The sequence below is a fragment of the Pelodiscus sinensis genome, chromosome 3, assembly GCF_049634645.1.
Source record: "Pelodiscus sinensis isolate JC-2024 chromosome 3, ASM4963464v1, whole genome shotgun sequence".
NCBI classification, from domain to species: domain Eukaryota; kingdom Metazoa; phylum Chordata; order Testudines; family Trionychidae; genus Pelodiscus; species Pelodiscus sinensis.
This window is the reverse complement of record NC_134713.1, coordinates 130012290-130033628: the sequence shown is the minus strand read 5'-3', so window position 1 is coordinate 130033628 and position 21339 is coordinate 130012290. Positions and strand designations below refer to the sequence as shown.

Sequence of the window (21339 nt, the reverse complement as noted above, 5' to 3'; positions counted from 1 at the left end):
AAATATGTTAGGATTAGGAGGAAAATGAGAGTTGAAATATTTTTAGAAGGTAGGAAACTTTAAAAATACACTACACCAAGGACACAATCCTGCTCTTGTGAAAATGAATGTCAAAGCTCTCTAGATTTTTTATTATTATTTTTTAAAAGCAGAAACAGGCTGAGGCCCCAAAGATTAGGAATTTGGTACATACATTGTCATTATTAAAGTGAGATCTATTTAACTGACCACTTTTGATGGAGAGATGATGTGGATGTGGAACTTTTGCTGAGTTTTAGCCATATAAACAGACTTTGCTACATGGTACAGAAGAAACTTAATATAAATAAGGGAAAGGAACATGACTTTCAATTGTCCCCTTGTTTAAAATATAGAATTTGCATTCAGCCCAGATGCATCTATTTGAGGTCTTTTATTACTGCAAAATACTGACAGTTAGAATACTAAATTAGTATCAATTAAAGATGCTTGCACTAGTCTTTTATGTTCTCTTGTTTTTGGCCTTTGCTCCTTGCTTAGACTGTGGGAGGATAACACTAGAGGAGAAGAGAAAGGGTTGATTAAGTAGTACAGCAAAATTCTGCTTAATTGCTCTCAGATATGAGAGAGTTCAGCTGCAAGGGAAAGGTGCAATTTGGGAAGATCACTGCAAAGCATAGTTCCCTTCAGATGCAGTTTTATCATTGTTAGTTCCAGGATGGATGAAGATATAATTGGATCCAAAGTACAGATTGTCCAATCTCCTTGGGTAATGGTGGCAGACACTGGTGGTCAAAAGTCTTAATTGTATTTCAGAGTTGGTGAGCCTTTCCATAAGCTGGTGAGATCTCCCAGCTAATTTAGGGCTCCGTACAAATGAAAGTAAATCGTTTCAGCACAAAATAAGAATCAACAATGTAGTGACTAGCTTCATGAGTGTGCCATTTCACTCCTAGATTAGCTGTATTACAAACCTTCAGTGCAGTCGCAGAATTCTTCATTTATACTGTACTTGCATTGCATCAGGAGAGATTAGGGTCAGCGCTGCTTGCTTAAATGATTTGCCTGGTACAGCCAATTTGCTGGAAGAATCACATTGCCTCTGAGGAGTTGTACAAAACAGGGCATCAGTGTTTTGATGCCTACAATTGCTCCATGTGTTTGGATAAGATAAGCACCTAAATGTGGTGTAGCCAAATTGAAGCTAAACATTTGCTTTCTCCCATCAGTGAATTAAAGACCCTATACCAAATACTTAGCCAGTGTAAAATCCATATTGCCCCATTGAAAAACATGATGATTTTTTCTTTCTTCATTTTCCTGGCTGCTTAAAAGCTCTGTGCAAATACTCGTTTCAACCTGGATCTGTATTATATAGGCTATTGCAATATATGGCAGAGTCATTAGTGACCGTATGGTTTAGATGTGTATACTAAATAGCAGCATTTTTTGCTTTTGGCTTCTTTCCATCTAATCTATAGCGTGGCATTTTTAGGTTAAACTTATAGTCCACTCCCTTTTTTCCCCCTCATCTGCTGTACAACTCAAACTCCACTTTATACCATTATATTGCAGCATTTATTTGCAGCATCTATTTAATTCCTTACTTTGGCCCTTGGTAGCTTGTTTCATGATTCACACATCTGCTAGGAGGACACACACCCTGAAGCTCAACTTCATCTGAAAATTTTATTTCCTTGGTCCTGATAAATGATGCACCTGCAAACCTAAGAACTACAGCATGGTGAATATTTGTGGTGGAAAGCTCCATCAATCGTCCATGGCATGTTGGTAGAGATTGCTGTTTTCTTTCTCCTGGCAATATGGTGTTGCTGACATCGAAGATCAAAATAGGGCTTTTACTATAGTAACCGTGGTTTTGGAGTGATGATGATCATGGGTCTGATGCTCAGTGACATTAAGGACCTGGTATGCCACTCTGCGGCTGTGTCTAGGCTGGCCAGTTTTTCCGGAAAATCAGCCGCTTTTCCGGAAAAACTTGCCAGCTGTCTACACTGGCCGCTTGAATTTCCGCAAAAGCACTGACTTCCTACTGTAAGAAATCAGTGCTTTTTGCAGAAATACTATGCTGCTCCCGTTCGGGCAAAAGTCCCTTTTGTGCAAAACTTTTGCACAAAAGGGCCAGTGTCGACAGCTGAGATTTGTTTTCCACAAAAAAGCCCTGATCGCGAAAATGGCGATCGGGGCTTTTTTGCGCAAAAGCGCATCTAGATTGGCCACGGACGCTTTTCTGCAAAAAGTGCTTTTGTGGAAAAGCGCCTGTGCCAATCTAGACGCTCTGTTCTGAAAATGCTTTTAACGGAAAACTTTTCCGTTAAAAGCATTTCCGGAAAATCATGCCAGTCTAGCTGTAGCCTGATGGTATAAATGGCCCTATAATGGGAAGAAGTGGACCTCTCTTCGTTGAAGAACTCCCTGACTGGCATAGAGTTGATATAATTGTTCTTTACTGGTCTTACACCCAACTTCTGAAGAAGTAATGGAGCATGACAGGTAGTAGCTGGCTCACACTAAACTATAGTAGGACTATGTTCTACTTCCATTAGCTCAGTGGCGACTTGGAGCTGCTCTAACTCAGGAGAAGGACGTTGGTTCTGCATGATCCTAGAATGCAGGGGATATAAAAGGAAGCTGAAAGCCGTCTTGCTTTCCACCCCTGGATTATTCTGACCTCTTCCTCAGTAACTGAGACTCAGGCCTAATGTTTACAATATATGGGGAATATTTTACGAATACATATGGGGTTTTTTTTGTTTGGTTTTTCTTATAGGTTGAATGATTACTTTGGAGTATGCCAGCATTATTGCTCTCCTGTTCGCTCCTCTTGATTTAGAGAAGCCCTCCAACATTTCTTCCTTGCTCACACTTTTGTTAACTGATCTTTGATTTTTAGCTTCCATACCAACCGACACAGCCATTCTGTTCTGTCCTTTCCATTTAGAATTTTGGTTGCTATGTTTCTATTCCTGTAGTCTCTTAAAACAGAGTGAGGCTCAGTTGATCAGAATAGCTCAGTGGGTAGCCTCATTAGCTGCTTAGAATGATTCTAGTGATATTATACAATCTACATCAGCTATTTATGCAGCATATACTTTTCCTTGTTCTTGTGATCAATCCTGAAAGGTCCCTTTAGAACTGTATCTGCTGTCATTCCCAAGTCACCCTCCTATTCAGCACTATGCAGAAAATGCCTTTTGTTAGGCACAGAGAGAGGCTTTTAGAAAATGAGTAACCGTTCCTATTCCTTATAAACAGCATCCTTTCTTTTCCTGATTCTTCCAGCCCTTTCCAGCAAGTAAATATCATCAGACTATCTTTTACAAATAGTTTCCTACTGAAACCTTGGAAATCCCAGGCATTCTCCAGAACCCTGTTTCTTAGTGTCTTTCCCACAGAGAGACATTTAAAAAATGGGGAACATTATGCCAGCAGTGAAAGAAATCAAACACAAAGATAGCCTGGCAGGAATTGAGGTTTTGTTTCCTGACAGCCCCTTTAGTTGAGACATCATAATTCTTGTGAGCTCTGAATTACCAGGCTGCAATGTGTCTGTCAAGGAGCTGGCTTTGAGAAGTGTTTTAGGGACTCCCTAGCAAGCATATCAAGTCACTACAGAAAGCATAATGAGCTCTCATTATGGGAATTGCCAGTAGTAAACTTTGCCAGGGGTAGCAAAGGAGTAAGGTAGAGAAATAAGCAGAAAATATATAGTACAGACAATTGAGCGACAGAGGGGCCTCAATAGGTGCAAATCAGGATGAGTGAAGTCAATGGAGCTCGCCAAATATACTAGCCTAAAATCTGCCTGTCTACATGTTTTATGTATTAAGAGGGTTGGTTGTTTCTTTTGTTTCATATTGAAATAGGACTGCTCCATAAAACATACATTTGAATATGTTGTAATTCTACGATGAACCAGATTCTGATCTCACGTTGGTGTAACACTTATGTAGGCCTCTTCCTGGTCTGTTACATCCCAGTAGAATATGGAGTAAACCTATCCAAATCTGGTACAAGTGAAATAAGAATCAGACCCATTTGGCTTTACTGAAGTTTCTCCTAATTCATATTGGTGTGAGAGAGGCCTGCATTGTTAAGCATCTGACTCTTTTTCTAAGTCCAGTGAGTTTAGTACTAGATGTTAGGCCAGACTCATCTGAAATAATAGCTTTTACTAATGGAATTAGTTAAACTTTCTCTTTTGGAAGTCAATTTGGGATTGCATTCCTTTAACGGGTGATCAAGAAAGAGAATTTGACAGGCTAGATACTACGATGACAATCCCTAGAGAAATCTGTCTGGAATAGTAATTTTGTTATTTTAAAGGAATAAAGAGACAAGCCTTTTACTGTTAACGACAAGATGATGTAAGTGAAGCTCACTTCAACTAACCTTCTCCTCAAGGAAGAACAAATCTAACTTGGGGCATCTGCCATATAGTATCTTAACTAGCTGATAGCTCTTTAGCAATTAAACTGCATTCAATTAGAATTGCAACTCATCCTGTTACATTTTCCAGCTGTTATCAGGTTTGGGAGTTCATGTTGCCTGGTGCTTTTTTAGTATGCTTGCTGGCATAGAGTATGTTATGTCTCCTTGTAATGTGTGGTACCCATAACAAGTTTTTAAATTCTAAATCAGGAAAACATTTCAGCATGTGCCAAATCAGGGCCCTAATTCCTGAAGTGTTGTTTTCTTTTATTCAAGTGGTAGGAGCTTAACGCTGCTTTTGTGGGGGAACTATAACATAAGTCTTTTCTGATGACCATGGTGTTTGTATGTCTCTGCAACCATAGTTCATTATATAATGCTAACCTTCATGGGACTTGGCACTCTCCTCCTCCCCCCCCCCCCCCCTCTTCAGCTGCTCAGTCAGGTTGTATAATAAGTGGAGGAGTCTGTAATACACTGGTTTAATGTGTGCTTTTGGTGATGAAGGTCCCAGGTTAGACCACTGACAACAGTCATGGCTATGTGGATTGTTACACTTCCACAGGTCTGTTTGAGTAGTGCTATAACACTTGTTGTTAAGAATAGCAAATCCTGTGCTTGAACAGCTTGACCTACTGCATAAGAAGAAAAATCCAATAGCCAGGCTGTACATTTATCTCCTCTGCCATGAAATTTGTGAGTTTAGTGATGACATTGACATGCATGAGATAAAACTATACATCTTGCAGCATGTATAGTTTTAAGTGACCATTTGCACGTGGCTTGGTTAGCCAATGAAAGAAGAGTGAAGTCTAATCTCACATATTAAGAGATTATCATTTGGAATGGGTGAAAAACCAAAATCCATACAACGGTGTCAAGTTTCTCCATGCTTAGTTGCTCAGGTGTAAGAGAGGAATTTTTCCACCTGTTTTAACTTAACTGAGATAATGAAATGAGATTTGACAGTAAATATTATAGATAGAGTTCTCTAAAATATGTGAGTGATTTACAGTGCATAAGCACACAAGGGGTTTGTATACTTTATTAATCAGTTGAGTATGAGTAACCAAATTAAAGAAACTATGTAAATTTAATCTTTCAATTTATTGTACGTTAGCCTTACATTTACATAGTTCATACAATAATACCAGTGGAGAGAGCAGTTATTTACATATGTGCCCTTTAACAGTAGTTTTGAAAATATGCACAGAGCCAACCTTTATATGTTAACCAAGTGTGTATCAGCTAACGAATTGAGACAGCACAAGATTACACTTACTGCTCACTGCAGTTTTATGGTATGATAATCTATAGCCATTGGCACAGTCCCTGCAGCATGAAGTAGCATGAGAAAAGTGCTGAAGTTTGCCATTTAAAAAAGCTTAACCATAGAGTAAGGACTGCTGATTAAATTTATTCCAGTCAATTTCTACTTCCTGTTAATAAATAATTGAAATGGTTACTCAGAAGTAGCTGAGTACCCATTTAAAAAAAATACTGTCTGCAGTGAGGAAAAATGAGAGCAGTATGGGCAAACAGGGAGAAAGGAATGGCTTTTTTAAAAAATACTGATAAACGATAAGTAAAATATTTTGTGGAAAATCTGTACATGTTGCACCTAATCTATGAACCTGAACCTGAATTTAGCTATCTATGCTATAATTTAGAACGTGTGTAAATTAAAAGGTCCAAGGTGGAATATTATAAAATTAAAGCACTGATTCTGATTCCATCACAGCCATAAACAGCCTCTTTTTTTTTTTTTTTTTTTTTTTTTGGAACCACAAACTTGATGTCCAATCTTGAGCTCTAGTATGACATAGAGATACATTGTGGGCTAAAATCCATCCTTTAAGGTAGTAGTACCCCCTAGAAAAGTAAAAAAACACAACAACAAAATCCCACAAAACCCCCCTTTAAAATATTCTGGCCAGTTTATTAACTTATAAATAAATTTGTTGATTCAGTGGTTTCCTAACCAATTCTCAGGTCTGCTTGCCTTCCATATTGTGATCTGCAATGAGTTGGAGCATTCTCCTTAACTCATTATTTCCTAGCAATGTAAAACAAGCTTTTTTCTAAACAAATCTTATATAATCACATAAACAATGCAGACAAATAAAATATATGCATGAAACAAATTAAATCATCATTCAATGTGTACACTTGTTGACACAAAATGAAAGAAACTCTTCCTTCTTCCCTCCCCCTCCCCTCCCCAGTATTGTTTTTAATGAGCAAATCCACTTCCAGTGGTGAGACAGGAGCTTTTTTAACTTCAGATGTACACTAGGGGAGTCATGCCTCCAGCTAGTCTTCTAATAAATGCAGGGTTTTTTTGGTATCTACATTTCTAGCCCATATAGGGGGTGAGTTGATTAAGGAAGCTTTGCTCTATTGCTTGCATTTCTCTTCAGTATCACCCCAGCTCCTTAGGTGCAGAAAGGAGTGCTTAAATAAAGATGTGTGTATTTGGGGCATGGAAATCTTCTTGTGGAGCCTCTCTGGACTGAACTTTCTCCATCTGTATTATCAGACCCTTGACTGAGCTTGTGTGTGTCCTGCTGACCATCGGACACTTCAAATTTGCGCCAGTACCCATTATAGCCAGCCTTAACTTCACCTCAGGAATGGCTTTCTTCCTGCAGAATACAAATAGAAGGTGAGTACCAAGAGCTGATGACCAAAAGGAGAAGGCGGGAGAGAGGGCAGCCTCACTCTTGCTGGAGCTTGTGCTAACTGAACAAGGTGTTATTTTGGCTTTTTTCCTCCCTTCTTTTAGTAGGGGGAAGTTGGGGGATAGAAGAGCTTGCCAGTTTGATTCTGCAGGACTCCTAGACTACATCTTCATGGTGAGTTTTTGCGGCAGAAAATGCTAATGATGTAATGACTTATGCTAACGAGGGACTCATTAGCATATTTTCTGCTGCAAAAACTCGCAGTGAAGATGTAGCCCTAGAGGATAGTATCACCATGTTATGTAGAGGCTCTCATTCAAGGTCCTCTTTGGAAGTACTTGTCCTCTTCTGTGTTCAAGTGGAAACCTTGGGACCTGAATGCAGACAGTAATGCTGTGTAAGGGTGTGATGCTAGCACGCAATGAGGAGATATGTTATTTTCTTGAGGTCTAGCTACTTAGAAATGTTAGCTGGAACCCTGGCTGCAACATTGCAGGTGTAGACCGTGGGAGAGATCTGGAGCCTAATCACTTTCACACACTTAGGGCTATGTGTAGGGTAACTCTGAACAGTAGTATTCAATGAGGCTACTTGTGGTAGCTAGCATTTAGACTGTGAACAGCAAAGGGCTAGTCTGGCTACCCAAAGATAGCTCATCCAAACCTGGCTTCAAAGTTGGTCCATACCTGGGGCTGAAGAGACGGAGCAACTCAAAACTTTTGAGATCACCAGTGAACCTGAACAGACTCCAAAGCTGTGTTTACATTGGCACCATCTTGCGCAAAAGCCGTTGCTTTTGCACAAAAACTTGCCGCCAGTCTACACTGGCTGCGAGTTCTTGTGCAAGTACACTGACGTTCTAATGTATGAAATCAGTGCTTCTTGTGCAGGAACTCTGATACTCCCTCTCAGGAATAATTGTTCTTGCACAAGAGGCCAGTGTAGACAGGCAACATGAATTTCTTGTGCAAGAAAGCCCTATGGTTAAAATGGCCATCAGAGCTTTCTTGCGCAAGAGCGCGTCTACAGTGGCATGGATGCTCTTGCGCAAAAGCACATCTCTTGCGCAAACGCACATGCCGGTGTAGATGCTCTCTTCTGGAAGAGTATTTTGCACAAGAACTCTTCCGCAAAAGAGTTCTTGTGCAAGATCATACCAGTGTAGACATAGCCCAAAGGAAGCTGTTTATAAATAGCTACATTGGAAGGACACTCATATATTACAAAGGGTCAGTCAGGTGTGACATAAGTGGAGTAGGGAATTGTGGTTCTGGCCCATAATATGATTAAAAGGTGCCTCAGTCGTCTTAATCAAATTAATGGAAAAACTTCAGAGATAGAGACTGAAAGAGAAGGGAGGGGAGTTTTCTTTTGCACTTAATTGGCTCCATAGCTAGAGCTTCTACATTTTTCTGTTTCGTTGATGTACATTTCAGGCTGGATTTTTTCAGAGCAACGTTGGCTTCTTTTGAAGTGTAGATGCTCAGCAACTCCTGAAATTGAGACCTCTTTGTTTATAAAAGATATTGGATTGACAGGTGTGTGGGGAGGGGGGTGGAGGGGAGAGGAGTCCAACCCAGTCCCTCTTATCCACAAAACTGATACAGCACAGGCAACAATGTCTCAAATTAGGCAAAGTACAGAATAAATTCTAGAGGCAGCAGCAGCAGGGAGATGGTAGTTCATTCTCCATACCCGTTCAACATCTGGTATGAGTTCTGATGGTGACTGTGCAACTGATGCAAGGACACTAACTTTGCCTTTGAGAGTCGTGATAGAACAAGGGTGGGCAATAATTTTTGAGTGGGGGACCACTTCAAAATTTTTTGAAGTGGTTATGGGTCACCTCAGATGGAAGGGGTGGAGCCTTTAAATAGCAGAAGTTGAAAGGGCTCTCACCTCCCCTGCTACTCCCAGGCATCACGTTAGCGGGGGATGGGAGTTGTGAGCCCTTTCAATTCTTGCTGTTCAAAGGGCTCAGTGCTTGCGGACTTGCTGCTTGTGCGTTGCCTGGAGTTGGGATGCTAGGGCCCTTTCAATTGCTTCTATTGAAAGAGCTCACGCCTTCCCTGGGGCTGTTGCCTGCAGCCATGCGGAAGGTGCGAGCCCTTTAAATAGAAGCAATTGAAAGGGCTCAAGCGGCTCTGACACCCAGGCAACACACTAGGGGGTGGGGCCTAGAACAGCCATGCAGGCCAGAACAAAGCCCTAGGCAGGCTGGATCTGTCCGGCTGAGTGGCTTTTGCCCACCCCTGTCATAGTGTATCACTGCTCATGAGTGTATAAAAACTAATTTAAACCAGTGGTCTAGAAATCACTCCTAATCTCTCTCTTTTGGTTGTGGACAAATAACCTCTTCCTGTTCCACAAACAATTGTGGCTCTTTTCCTCTTCCCCTGCTGGCTCCTGCCACAAACTGGTGATGCAGCATCACATTTTTTTGGTCGCATCCATCTGTTTGCATTCTGAAATGGTATGGACACACTTCTGTAGTGGTGTCAACTGAGCTCTGAAGAGTAACTTGCAAAACTCTTCTGCTGCTCTCTCTCTCTCTCTCTCTCTCTCTTTGTGGCTTGTAAATTTTTTCATTTCAGCTGAGCATAAAGTGGCAGGATTGGAACAGCTTCATATTTTGTAAAAGTCCCAAACACTGTCTGGCTATTTTGTGAAAGCAAGAGTTTACTTTTGGGGAGTGAAGGGACCTCCTATCCAGCATGTGCCTTGCTCTCTTGCTCTGCCTCCTCTCGTCCAGAAACAGTCTGTCTAATATTCACCGGTCATTGATGGGAAAATGTATCTAGTTCTGTACTAACGTCCAATATTGATTACTGGCTTGACCAGATCATTTAGATGACTCAATACCTTGGGACCAAATGAAGTGCTTGTATGAAATGGAGTCTCCATACCTTTGCCCTTGTATAATGAGGCATCTCAAGGATAACTAGGTCTATCCTCATTCTATTTCTGCTTCTGTTTAAGCACTGACAGCAGGGCTATGTCTAGACTGCCAGCTTCTTTGAGAAGAAACTTTTTCGGAAGAGATCTTCCGAAAAAACTTATTCCAAAAGACCACATCCACACTGCCATAGTGCATTGAAAAAGCAATCCACTTTTTCGAAAGATAGCGCCTATTCTATGTGGACACTATCTCTCATTTAAACTGTGATTACTATGGACAGAGTAGCCACCGGGGCACCTGTGTCTTTTCCTCTTTCCTCTTCTTCTTCTGAAAGAACTCCCTCTTCCCCATCCACACACTCCTTTTTTCCAAAAGAGTTCTTTTGGAAAAAGGCTTCTTCCTTGTAGAAAGAGGATTACCGATGCTGGAAAAACCACTCTGTTCATGTGATTTTTTTTTTTTCTTTAGAAAAAATGTGATTGCAATGTGGACATGAATGAAGGTTTTCTTGGAAAAATGGCTATTTCCCCCAAAAAACTCCATAGTGTAGACATATCCCCCAATGCATGCACTCTGGAGTGTTGCTATACCCCACCTCCCCACCCTGATGTCATGAAGGAGGCGCAGAGTTTACTCCCTCAAAATGATGTTATAAGTGAATACGGGCTAAGTTCTGCCATCTGCAGAAAATACACTTTTCTCCTACAAGTTAAGTCTGCCTCTGTCCATTTGCCATGTGGCATTGAGCCCAGGAAACAGACCTTTGAATATGTTGGTGGATTCTTTGCCCAGTTGTCTGTCAGCTAGCCAAGAGAGAGTTCCAAAGCACTGTCCCTGACTTGCAGCTCAATTTCCAAACTCTTCTGGGTGAGGGTTGAGATGTAACATAGAGATTCTTGAAATAAGGGAACTAACGACAGGAAAGGGGTCTCCTTCCAAGCAGTATGTTGCATGGAACTAGGATGAAGGGTTGCTTGACTTTTAGCCCTGACTATAGCACAGGATGTATTGGCCTGAAGACACATCACATATTCTGTAAAATGAGGCTGATAAAATGAACTTGACATTGTTAGAAGCCTTAATGAATACTCGTGCAGCATTCTGAAGATGGCAAGTGATTTACTGCAAAGAACTCTGCCGGTAGTATTGATGGTAGCTCCGTAACTTTCCCAGAACTACCTTGTAAATACCAGTGCAAATACTAGTGCTGACTTGATGTATATTTTCCTCTGACTGTACATCTGGCACTGGTCCTGCTAGAGCAGAGAAGTCTTAATCAAGTGGTTTATTCAAGGACAAACCCTTCAGCTGAATCTTCCCCCAGATTCCAGGCTAGTGCCTTTTTCCTTTCCTCCTTGTTAGGCTTCCTGTTCCTTCCAAACAATGTTCCTTTTAAATTAAATGAAATTTTTGCTTTAGGTTAGTCTAGACAAAGGAAATCAAACTAATTTGCAGAAAGACTATAAATGTGCTGTGTAGGAAGACCTGTCATTAAAGTACCTCATCCAGGCTCCTGTGGTTTGGTGTGTGTTCAGAAGGATAACTCTGGTCTTCCTCTTTGCAAAAGATGAGAAATAGAATAATACTGGGCTTTAGTTAGAGACATAACCATAATTCAATACTGGGCAGCGGTCTGGGAGCCAGAAATGGCTATCATGCCAAGCTAATGTCATAAAACACAATCACAGTTTATGCATGGCCACTGATCTTGCTGTAATTGAATCCCATGTTTACTAAGGGGCCAAGTTTATAAACTACTAAAATACAAGGGAAAAAACCCCAAATATTTACATTTCTTAAGAAAATGAGAGGGAGAATCATTGAACAGAGTTGTGGCTGTGGTTCATGCATCATAGGTGTGGGGCAGCTGATTGCTGCCATCAGTGTGGAGTGGGGAAAATAAAACTAGTTTCCAGTGGGGTGTTGTAGGATGTCCTGTACTACAGGCAATATTACAACACCTCACTAGTGACAAGTCTTGGTAGTGACTATGAAGACATCCAGTTTCAAACTTTCTATAAGCTTTTAAGGTCTTTCACTGGGTCCATGTGTAAAACTAGAATGTGAATTTTCTGGTACTTGAAATTAGTTTTGGATAGCAGTAATGTTTGTATTTCTAATTGCATTTAAATCTATATGTTGACCTCTGTAGAATTGCTGTTGTGATCTATATCTTTTTTTTTCTATAATTGAAAAACATGACAATAGTAAAAATGACTTGAAGGATATTAATATAGAGCTACGCAAAATGACTAAGGCTTCCTTAGAAGCCATACAACTCTATAACAAATCAAGAGTTTTTCATTCATGTAGAGAAGGAAGGGGTGACTATTAAATTCTAACTCTAGAGTCTTTATTTTAGATAGCAAGGAAAAGTAGGTAAGTGATATACCTGCTTAGAGTTTGGACAGTGATATGTTATGATCACTTGTGACTAGCCTTGATGCCTGCTGCTGGAAGTCCTGTGGTCCTGCTACATCCCATCCCAGAGAATGGCAGTAGAGAGGTCCTCTGTGCTGCCTACAACAGCTGTATGGGACACAGTTGGTAAGGCCCAGCAGGCCAGGATAAGAACAACTGCAGGGGCAGAGGAAGGTCATTCCATGGTAGAACTTGAGGAGAGCAGAGGGTACTCTGGGGTGGCTGCTGGGCCTTCACTCTTACCTCAGGGCCTTGTTCTGGTGATTAATCATGCTCAGGGAATTATACCAGAAATGCAGTTATTAAAAGGGACTGCTCCTCCTTGGGTGTGTCTAAACTACATGCCTCTGTCGACGGAGGCATGTAGATTAGACAGATCGGCAGAGGGAAATGAAGCCGCGATTAAAATAATCGCGGCTTCATTTAAATTTAAATGGCTGCCCCGCTCTGCCGATCAGCTGTTTGTCGGCAGATCGGGGCAGTCTGGACGCGCAGCGCCGACAAAGAAGCCTTTCTTGATCGGCACAGGTATGCCTCGTGAAACCAGGTTTACCTGTGCCGATCAAGAAAGGCTTCTTTGTCGGCGCGGCGCTTCCAGACTGCCCCGATCTGCCGACAAACAGCTGATCGGCAGAGCGGGGCAGCCATTTAAATTTAAATGAAGCCGCGATTATTTTAATCGCGGCTTCATTTCCCTCTGCTGATCTGTCTAATCTACATGCCTCCGTCGACGGAGGCATGTAGTTTAGACACACCCCTTGTGTCTAAGGTGTGTGGGGTTTTTTTTTTCCCTCTTTTAAACATTGTATCATACTCTAGAACTATCTTGGGACAAAGCAATGCCAGCTGGCATAGAAAACAACCCAAAACTTGTTTCTCTCATCCTTTCTTCTTTTCTAGTCCCACATTCACTGCTGTTGTTAACAATCCTCCAATAACACTTCTGAATAGGATCGCCTAACTGCTCCCATCATGCTTTGAACAATTCACAGGAGTATTAACCAAGGAAACATTTGTCAGCAATTTGTTCCAACGCCTCAAGTTAATTGAAATGAAAATACATCTGAGTGTAGAAGTTTAATATTAAACTACAAATCTGAAAGTTGTCTATAAACAATGATTCATCATTAATCAGTTCTGTTTTCATTGGAACGCTACAGGCATCAGTTTTTGGTCTTGTGCTATTTAAAATTTTTCATTGGTGTTCTATTGGAACGCTGCAGGCATCAGTTTTTGGTCTTGAGCTATTTAAAATTTTTCATCAGTGTTCTATAAGAAAACACAATCTGCAATTTGCAAAAATGCCCATGGATAGCTGTAACCATGAACATAAAAACCAACATACTGGGTCAGACCAAAAGTTCATCTAGCCCACTATCCTGTCTTCCAACAGTTGCCAATACCAGAGGGAGTGAACAGAACAGGTAATTATCAAGTGGTCCCTCCCCTGTAACCCATTTCCAGCCTCTGACAAACAGAGGCTAGGGCCACCATTCTTACCCATCCTGGCTAATAGCCATTGATGGACCTAAACTCCATGAATTAACAGGGTTCAAAAAAGAACTAGATAAACTCCTGGTTTTTACAATGTCCTCTGTAACTGCCATTGGGCAGACTTGAACCTGGGATGTCTGGAGCTTAGTGTAGGAGACTCTACAGTTTGACTTATAAAGCCAGCTGGCTCTCCACTAAGGCTGCAGAGCTGCCTTGTTCTTATCACTTGCTGTAAGTGGTTTAAGTGCCACTACATAGGACAGTGAACCAAACAAGGTGTGTGGGTTACAGTTCTACAGGTTGCCTGTGCACTGTATGAAGAAATACTTCCCTTTGTTTGTTTTCAAACCTGCTACCAATTAATTTCATTTGGTGAACCCTAGTTCTTATAAGTGCAGCTACCCACAAAGTTAGCAATGTGTCAAAAATAGTGAGAGTGGTAAACAATGAAGAGGACAGGACATTTATTTGGACTCATCTGGACACCTTGGTATGCTGGGCACAAGCAAACAGTACGGCTGTGTCTAGACTGGCAAGTTTTTCCGCAAAAGCAGTTCTTTTGTGGAAAAACTTGCCAGCTGTCTACACCGGCTGCTTGAATTTCCGCAATAACAATGACGATCTCATGTAAGAAATCAGTGCTTCTTGTGGAATTACTATGCTGCTCCCGTTCGGGTAAAAGTCCTTTTGTGCAAAAGCTTTTGCGCAAAAGGGCCAATGTAGACAGCTCAGATTTGTTTTGCACAAAAGAGCCCCGATCGTGAAAATGGGGATCGGGGCTTTCTTGCGCAAAACCGCGTCTAGATTGGCACGGACGCTTTTCCGCAAAAAGTGCTTTTGCGGAAAAGCGTCCGTGCCAATCTAGAAGCTCTTTTCCACAAATGCTTTTAACGGAAACGTTTGCTGTTAAAAGCATTTGCGGAAAATCATGCCAGTCTAGACCTAGCCTACATGTTTCTAATATGTGTTCTTCAAGGAACAAGACTGTGGGCCATACTTACTTTGTTCTGGGAAGCAGTGGCTGAACACAATTTGAGACTAGTGGTTGAGAATGTTGATGCTAAAAGTTACTGTGTTCCTTCGGTAACAGACAAGGGAATCTTGAGTAGGAATGGATATAGCCCATCTTTTTGTATGGGTGCAACTGCTGCTGGAAACTATGTCCAGTTCTAGTGCCCACGATTTGAGAGATGTTGATAAACAGGAGATGGTTCAGAGAACCACCACCATGGGACTGATTAAAGGATTAGAAAACAGGTCTTCTGGTGATGGATTGAGTGCCTTGATTCTCTTTTAGTTTATCAAAGAGGAAGCTAGAAGTTGACTTGGGCAGTCTTTAAGTACCTATGCAGGACTAATGTTTAATAATGGGCTCCTCAGTCTAGCAGAGAAAGGTATAATGCAATGCATAGCTGAAAGCTGGAACTAGGCATTCAGCTTAGAAATAAGCTTCTTAACAATGGCAGTAACTAACCCCTAGAACACTTTATCAAGGCTCCTGGTGGATTCTTCATCACTGACTTTTTTTTTTTTAATCTTTTTATCAAGAGGGGACATCTTTCCAAAATAACTTCCTCAAAACAACTTGGAGCATCTCTGTTTTTACAGTAGATCAGACAATTCAATAGCTTCGGAATCAATTAATCTTGTGTTGAACGGAACTGGGGCTGGGACACTGGCCCCAGTACTGCCAGCAGTCTATGTTCAATGGACCCAGTGTATTCAGAAACAAAATCAACTGAAATGTCACCATTTTACTTTGTGTACCTTGAAAGTAGGCTGGGGTGGGCAATAAAATGGCAACAGTTCTCCAGGGTTAGTCTTTGGTGATTTACCTCCACCTCCACCTCCATAGGTATGGGCTACTGCTCCTCCTTTTGCCCACAGATCACCTCCCTGTCCAATAAGCTGCAGGAAGGAGTCACCCATACCAGTGCAGGTAAATATAGAAGGGATAACCCTGGTGGACCAGATCTGGCCCATGAGTCGATATTTACCTGCCCACTGAAGTATGCTAAGTTAAGAACACTCCCAAAATGCTTCTGGTTGTTCATTGCAGAGGTGTGTGTTTTTGTTTTGGTTGGTTGGTTTTTTTTTGCGGCGGTGGTGGTGGTGTCTAACATCCCTAGTTCTGATAAAATGCATTTAGTTAAGTAATCGTGTTACTGCTGAAATTTTGGTTGGTTGGGTTTTTTTTGCGGCGGTGGTGGTGGTGTCTAACATCCCTAGTTCTGATAAAATGCATTTAGTTAAGTAATCGTGTTACTGCTGAAATTTTCAACAGTTACACTGTTACATGCGAGGGTTGGGAGTACGGAGTAGAGGGGAGGCGGATCTTGTCTTCTGCCTCTGTGATGGAGGCAGCAGCGTGCAGAGGTTGGGGGGAGCCTGCATGTAACTGTGCACGTTAACTGATGAGCCCAGGCTCATCAGTTAACGGTCTACATGGTTATACTTTCACATCCCTAATCAGAACAGTCTTTTACATTTCTTCTGCAGTTTCTGGGGCTTTATAGTGAAAGACATGAGTGAATCTGTATACTCCTGGTAGGCTTCAAGTAATCGTACAATTGAAAGGCAACACATGAAACTCTTAAGAGGAAATGTACTAACAATATATTATTAATCAATTGAACTCATTACAACAAGGTCTTTTTAGGTAAATGATCTAGTATGATTAAGAGAAGCACAGGTACATGGATGAGACTTTCTTAGACAAACAAACCAACCCAAACTTCTCATTATTTTTTCAGATACAGACTAACACAATTACTCTTTTGAGACTTAAATAATTCTTAACAGTTTCCTTTAAGAATAAAATGAAATCAGGATTCAAAACCCCTTTTGGGAAAAAAAAAAGTGGCATCAAGATCTCAGTGCAACTCAGTGATTCCCTGATTTCTCCCTCTCCCTCCAGAAAGTGGTGGCATAAAAGCCCCATAATAGTGTAGGCATCTGCCAGCCCTATCAGCTCTGAGATTCTATGAATAAAGCATGAAATTACAGTAGCTTAACAATTACTGTAATAGCTTCTACCTAGAGAATGAGGGCCATTTGATGGAATAAGAAGCTGGGATTTATCCAGTAAATCCATGTTTATAACTACTAATTCTTTATTCCTCAAAGCCACTATTGTAACATTATCAGAAACTGAACTCCGTAGTATGTTACCAAGTATTTCAGTAGTCAGGTATGCAGACACCAGGTATTTCTATCACTTCATCCCTATCCCATCTGGATTTTAGCTGTTCACAAAGAGTGCATTACTCTGCACTAAAACAATTAGTGGAAGATTTTGTGCACCCTATTAGATCACTCTATTTCTAATCACATGAGTGTTTGTTCTGCTTACAGTACCTGGACTCGAGGGTTATTTGCAGTGTAGCAAGTCTCTGAACAAACCATAATCAAGAAAACAAAAAGGTACATGCAACCTTATGACAGGAGCAGAAGAAATAGTTAAGTATGGCAGGAAAAAATATTTCCTTTCTCTGAAGGTAAACGAAGAGCACAATAGCCATATCTATAACACTGTGAACGCTGTCTAATTGCTGTGAGGCTGAGCAAATACCTGGGCAGATAAAATAAAATCAAGTTGTGCTGAAATGTTATGTCTTCTAACCTTCACTTGTATTGTATTTATTCTTGCAGGATGCTCTGGAAACTGGCCTTATCTGTTTTTCTGGTGGCAACCTTGGTTAAAGTAACAGACACCAGGAAAAACCGTCCTGCAGGAGCAATTCCATCTCCCTACAAAGACGGCACAAGCAACAACTCAGAGGGGAGGAAGCATCTGAACAAAGAAGTCCTGGCCTCTAGCCAGGAGGCCCTGGTAGTCACAGAGAGGAAGTACTTGAAAAGTGACTGGTGCAAAACCCAGCCCTTGAGACAGACTGTCAGTGAGGAGGGCTGCATAAGCCGTACCATTATAAACCGTTTCTGCTATGGCCAGTGCAACTCCTTCTACATCCCCCGGCATGTGAAAAAGGAGGAGGAATCCTTCCAGTCCTGTGCTTTCTGCAAGCCTCAGAAAGTCACCTCCTTCACGGTAGAGCTGGAGTGCCCTGAGCTGGATCCGCCTTTCCGACTCAAGAAAATCCAGAAAGTCAAACAGTGCAGGTGTATGTCTGTGAACCTCAGCAACTCGGACAAACTGTGAAAGCAAGTATCTGGCTCCTGCTGTTGTCTCTTCTCTTCCCTGAGCAGATTCATTGTCTGTCTGGTTTTCTTTCTTCAGGATGCATCTCTCTAGCAGGGAAGGCTCACTTGTCAGTTGCCTACTGGAAATAAAGTTTGTCCTGAGCGACGTTAGGCACCTTTCCGTCCACCTCCACATATTTCTAATATAATCATATTTCACTTGAATCTTTAAGGGTGGAGCAGGCCCCTCTGAATTTGGGATTGATCATTGAGGTGACTGATGGCTGAACCCAGCAGTAACATTTTCATTATGTGGAAAAAGCCCTTCAGCCTTACACTCCGGTCTTTTATGTGGGAAGAAAATGTGTCTTTCTGCCTTTGCTATCTCACTTGGTGTTTGGTCTGGAGCTGTTCACCTTCAGATTTAAGCGACTGGTGCTGCCAGCTGCGAGGTGCAGTGATGGGATACAGCCCAGTGCTAAAAGGAAATGAGAGGTTCTTTACTGAGCCTGAGTCTGCCAGCTTGAACTGTGGGATTGAGAGAATGGCCTTGCACTCCTTATTGAAGATGGAGATAAGCACTGGGAGAGGACATTGGGTCAGCAGCAGACAGAAGATGGATTCTTGTGCTGTTGCAATTTGACTTTCTTGAACACGTGGTCTCTACAGCAATGTTTATTTTGTAACCTAGCTATAGTAAAGTTGTTTAAAATATTATTAGACCTTGCCATGTATATTTTTCTTGTGGCAGAATATTCCGAAGATTAGATTAAAGTGTCTTAAGTAAATAGACTTGATTGCTAGGTCAGTCACCTGACTTGAAACTGACAGGTTTTGAATGGGCTTTCAGCGTATTTTTGCTTTGTTTGTTCCAAAATCCATCCATTTATTACTGTGTATTTATGCTTGCATGGGGTGGGTTGGGGGAAGGGGGTATTAAAACACTTGCGAGAGCTGTATTTCATTTAAGTTATTAAAGCATTGTAGCACAAAGGGTAGATTGCAGTCATTGTTGCTTTGAATACAAAAGCTGCTTTACATATCGGTTTCTTCAGGTGGCTGGAGCGGTGTCTCCCAATCCGTAAATGGGAATCAAAGGACTTTTGTGATGTTGACGGACAAGCAGGCTTGGAGCATGTGTCTCAGCTACAGAGCTGAGGAAGGATTCTGTCCCATCCCTTTACAAATCGGGAGGGAATAAGCTGTTGTAACTCCTGCAACACTGCTGCCCCGTTATGCGTGTGATACAGAGATATACTGAATCTATGTTGATGGCTATTTTACAGTCATACAAAGTTACTCGTTCACCAGAGCTTAGCAAGTTGGTATATCCAGTATGTTCCAGTTCAGGTGTCTTAAGACCTGTTGCTTTTAAAGTCTTTTCTTTAAACACCGTACATTAATCAAAGAGCGCACCAACTAAAGCAAGAGACAGATGTGTGAACTTGTTGCTTGTCTTACAGCATAGCCGCTGCAATAGTTCTGGGCTAATGAAACCAGCCTGTGGAGCATTTCTCTGGAACCTTCTTCAAGAATGACCAGTCCAAAGGGTTAAAAGTGTTGCAAACTGTGGCCACCTATGAGTTCAATGGTACGGTGCTGGCAGGCAGGCTGCTCTAAGAGGCTTTGGGTACTGATCTCTCCTAGCGCTCACCAATCGGTTTACGGGGATTGGCACGGGCAGGATGGGATTGGGTAGGTATGTTATCCCTGTTACACACACACACACACGCACAGCTACATTGCATATATTTTCTGCTCTGGTGTTACACAATGTCAGAGCTGCCATGAGAGACTCTGAGTCCAGGGCTTGCTTTAGAGGCTGTTTCTGCTACACTGTTGGACACACAACAACCACCCACTGAATGGGCACGACAGACTCCAGGTTATTGGGAGTTTTTTGATAGTGTAGAGGGGAGGGAGTTTGAAATGCCCGTGATCCATTCGGGTTCTAGGATTGAGTGTGCCTTTAGGGGAAGAGATTGTAAAGCCCGGCCTCTGTGGCTGAGACTAGATAGAAATGCCCTGGGCCCACAATTATTAACTCCACAATTATTTAAGGAAAAAATAGGCAAGAATGTTTATGGTAAGGGTACACCCAAGCAGGGATCCTCATCAACTTGCAATATGAATATGCTGCAGCATAAAGCTCCTTCTTGGGATATTTTGTATGTAAAAACTGAGCAGAGCTTGTAATGGTTCAAACTGTATTTAATTCTTGTTTTATAAATGGAAACAAAAAATGGAGAAATGCTATAATTATTTTATAGGTGTACTATTAAATTATAGAACAAATAAAGATACTCTAGGGTTATATGGAATCCAGGTGCGTGGGTTTTTTCTTCTGATGTCAGTATCTTACCCCTTTTGGCTCAATCCCTGGTTCTGCAAGAGCTCACTTTGCTTAGCCTTTTGAGTCATGTGGCAATAGCACTGGGCGTGCATAGGAACAAGCCTGATCCAACCTACTCTAGACATGATGTTCCTCCCCTCCGAGCAAAAAGGTAATAACCTTCCCCAGCTCGGGTGAGGGCAGAGCCAAGGCCTCATGAATGGCTGGCCTGCCTGCCTACACAAGCCTTGCATTAAGCCTCAGCTTACATGATGCTAACCACAATGCAGATGACCCATGTAAGGGCATAAAAGGGTACCTTGTGCACTTGTTTGTATATTGAAAGGAGGAGAGAGATTCCCAGTATGGGGTTGGGCTGGAGAGAAGATGGTAACATAACAGATATCAGGAATGTGTGGTTCTTGCATTGTTATGGTCTCTTGTCCTCAACAAAGTAAATGATTCTTCCAAGTTTTGAAGACTTTTTGCCAAAGTCTGTTAGTCAGTTGGAATGAAATCAAGAGGTTTCTACAGTAATCTACCAGTAACATCCCCTTGTGTGTATGTTTAGAGATCATTTTGTAGAATTCACAAAAGACAAGGTTTTAACAAATGGATGAAGCTTTTTAACTCTAGCTAGCCTGTTTGCTCACATCAATACTTCAACCATCTGCACTAGAGATTGTGACACTGGAGCTAACCCTTAGAACATGAAACTTCCAAGAATTTTTTTCTGTGCCAAATGTTCTAAAGTAGTTGTGTTTATTAAGAGGGGCTGCTTATTTTATTTAACATCATGATTTAAAGCCACCTCTTTTGAAGTAGGTAGATCTTAGCTACTTGAGTGCAAGGAGAATGTCTGTTAGCAGGACTTGCCTCTGACACACTGAAGTAGCTAACAATCCAAAGTTTTTAAATGTGCAAATATACTAACTTGTTCC

The 21339-nt window shown here is 41.5% G+C and overlaps 1 protein-coding gene across 5 annotated transcripts in view; it reads left to right on the top strand.

The window, feature by feature from the left end:
* The window catches only part of GREM2 (gremlin 2, DAN family BMP antagonist), a 75961-nt gene extending 55574 nt beyond the window's left edge, over nt 1–20387 (top strand). For 4 of the 5 annotated variants that reach the window (XM_075924823.1, XM_075924825.1, XM_075924824.1 and 1 more), the window contains one exon: nt 17578–20387. In XM_075924823.1, coding sequence (XP_075780938.1) covers nt 17578–18085 — 508 coding nt within the window. In that variant the 3' untranslated portion in view covers nt 18086–20387. Of the gene's footprint in view, nt 1–6970; nt 7097–17577 lie in introns of all 5 variants that reach the window. The other variant, XM_006117428.4, reaches the window with a different exon arrangement.
* Nucleotides 20388–21339: the final 952 nt, after the last annotated feature.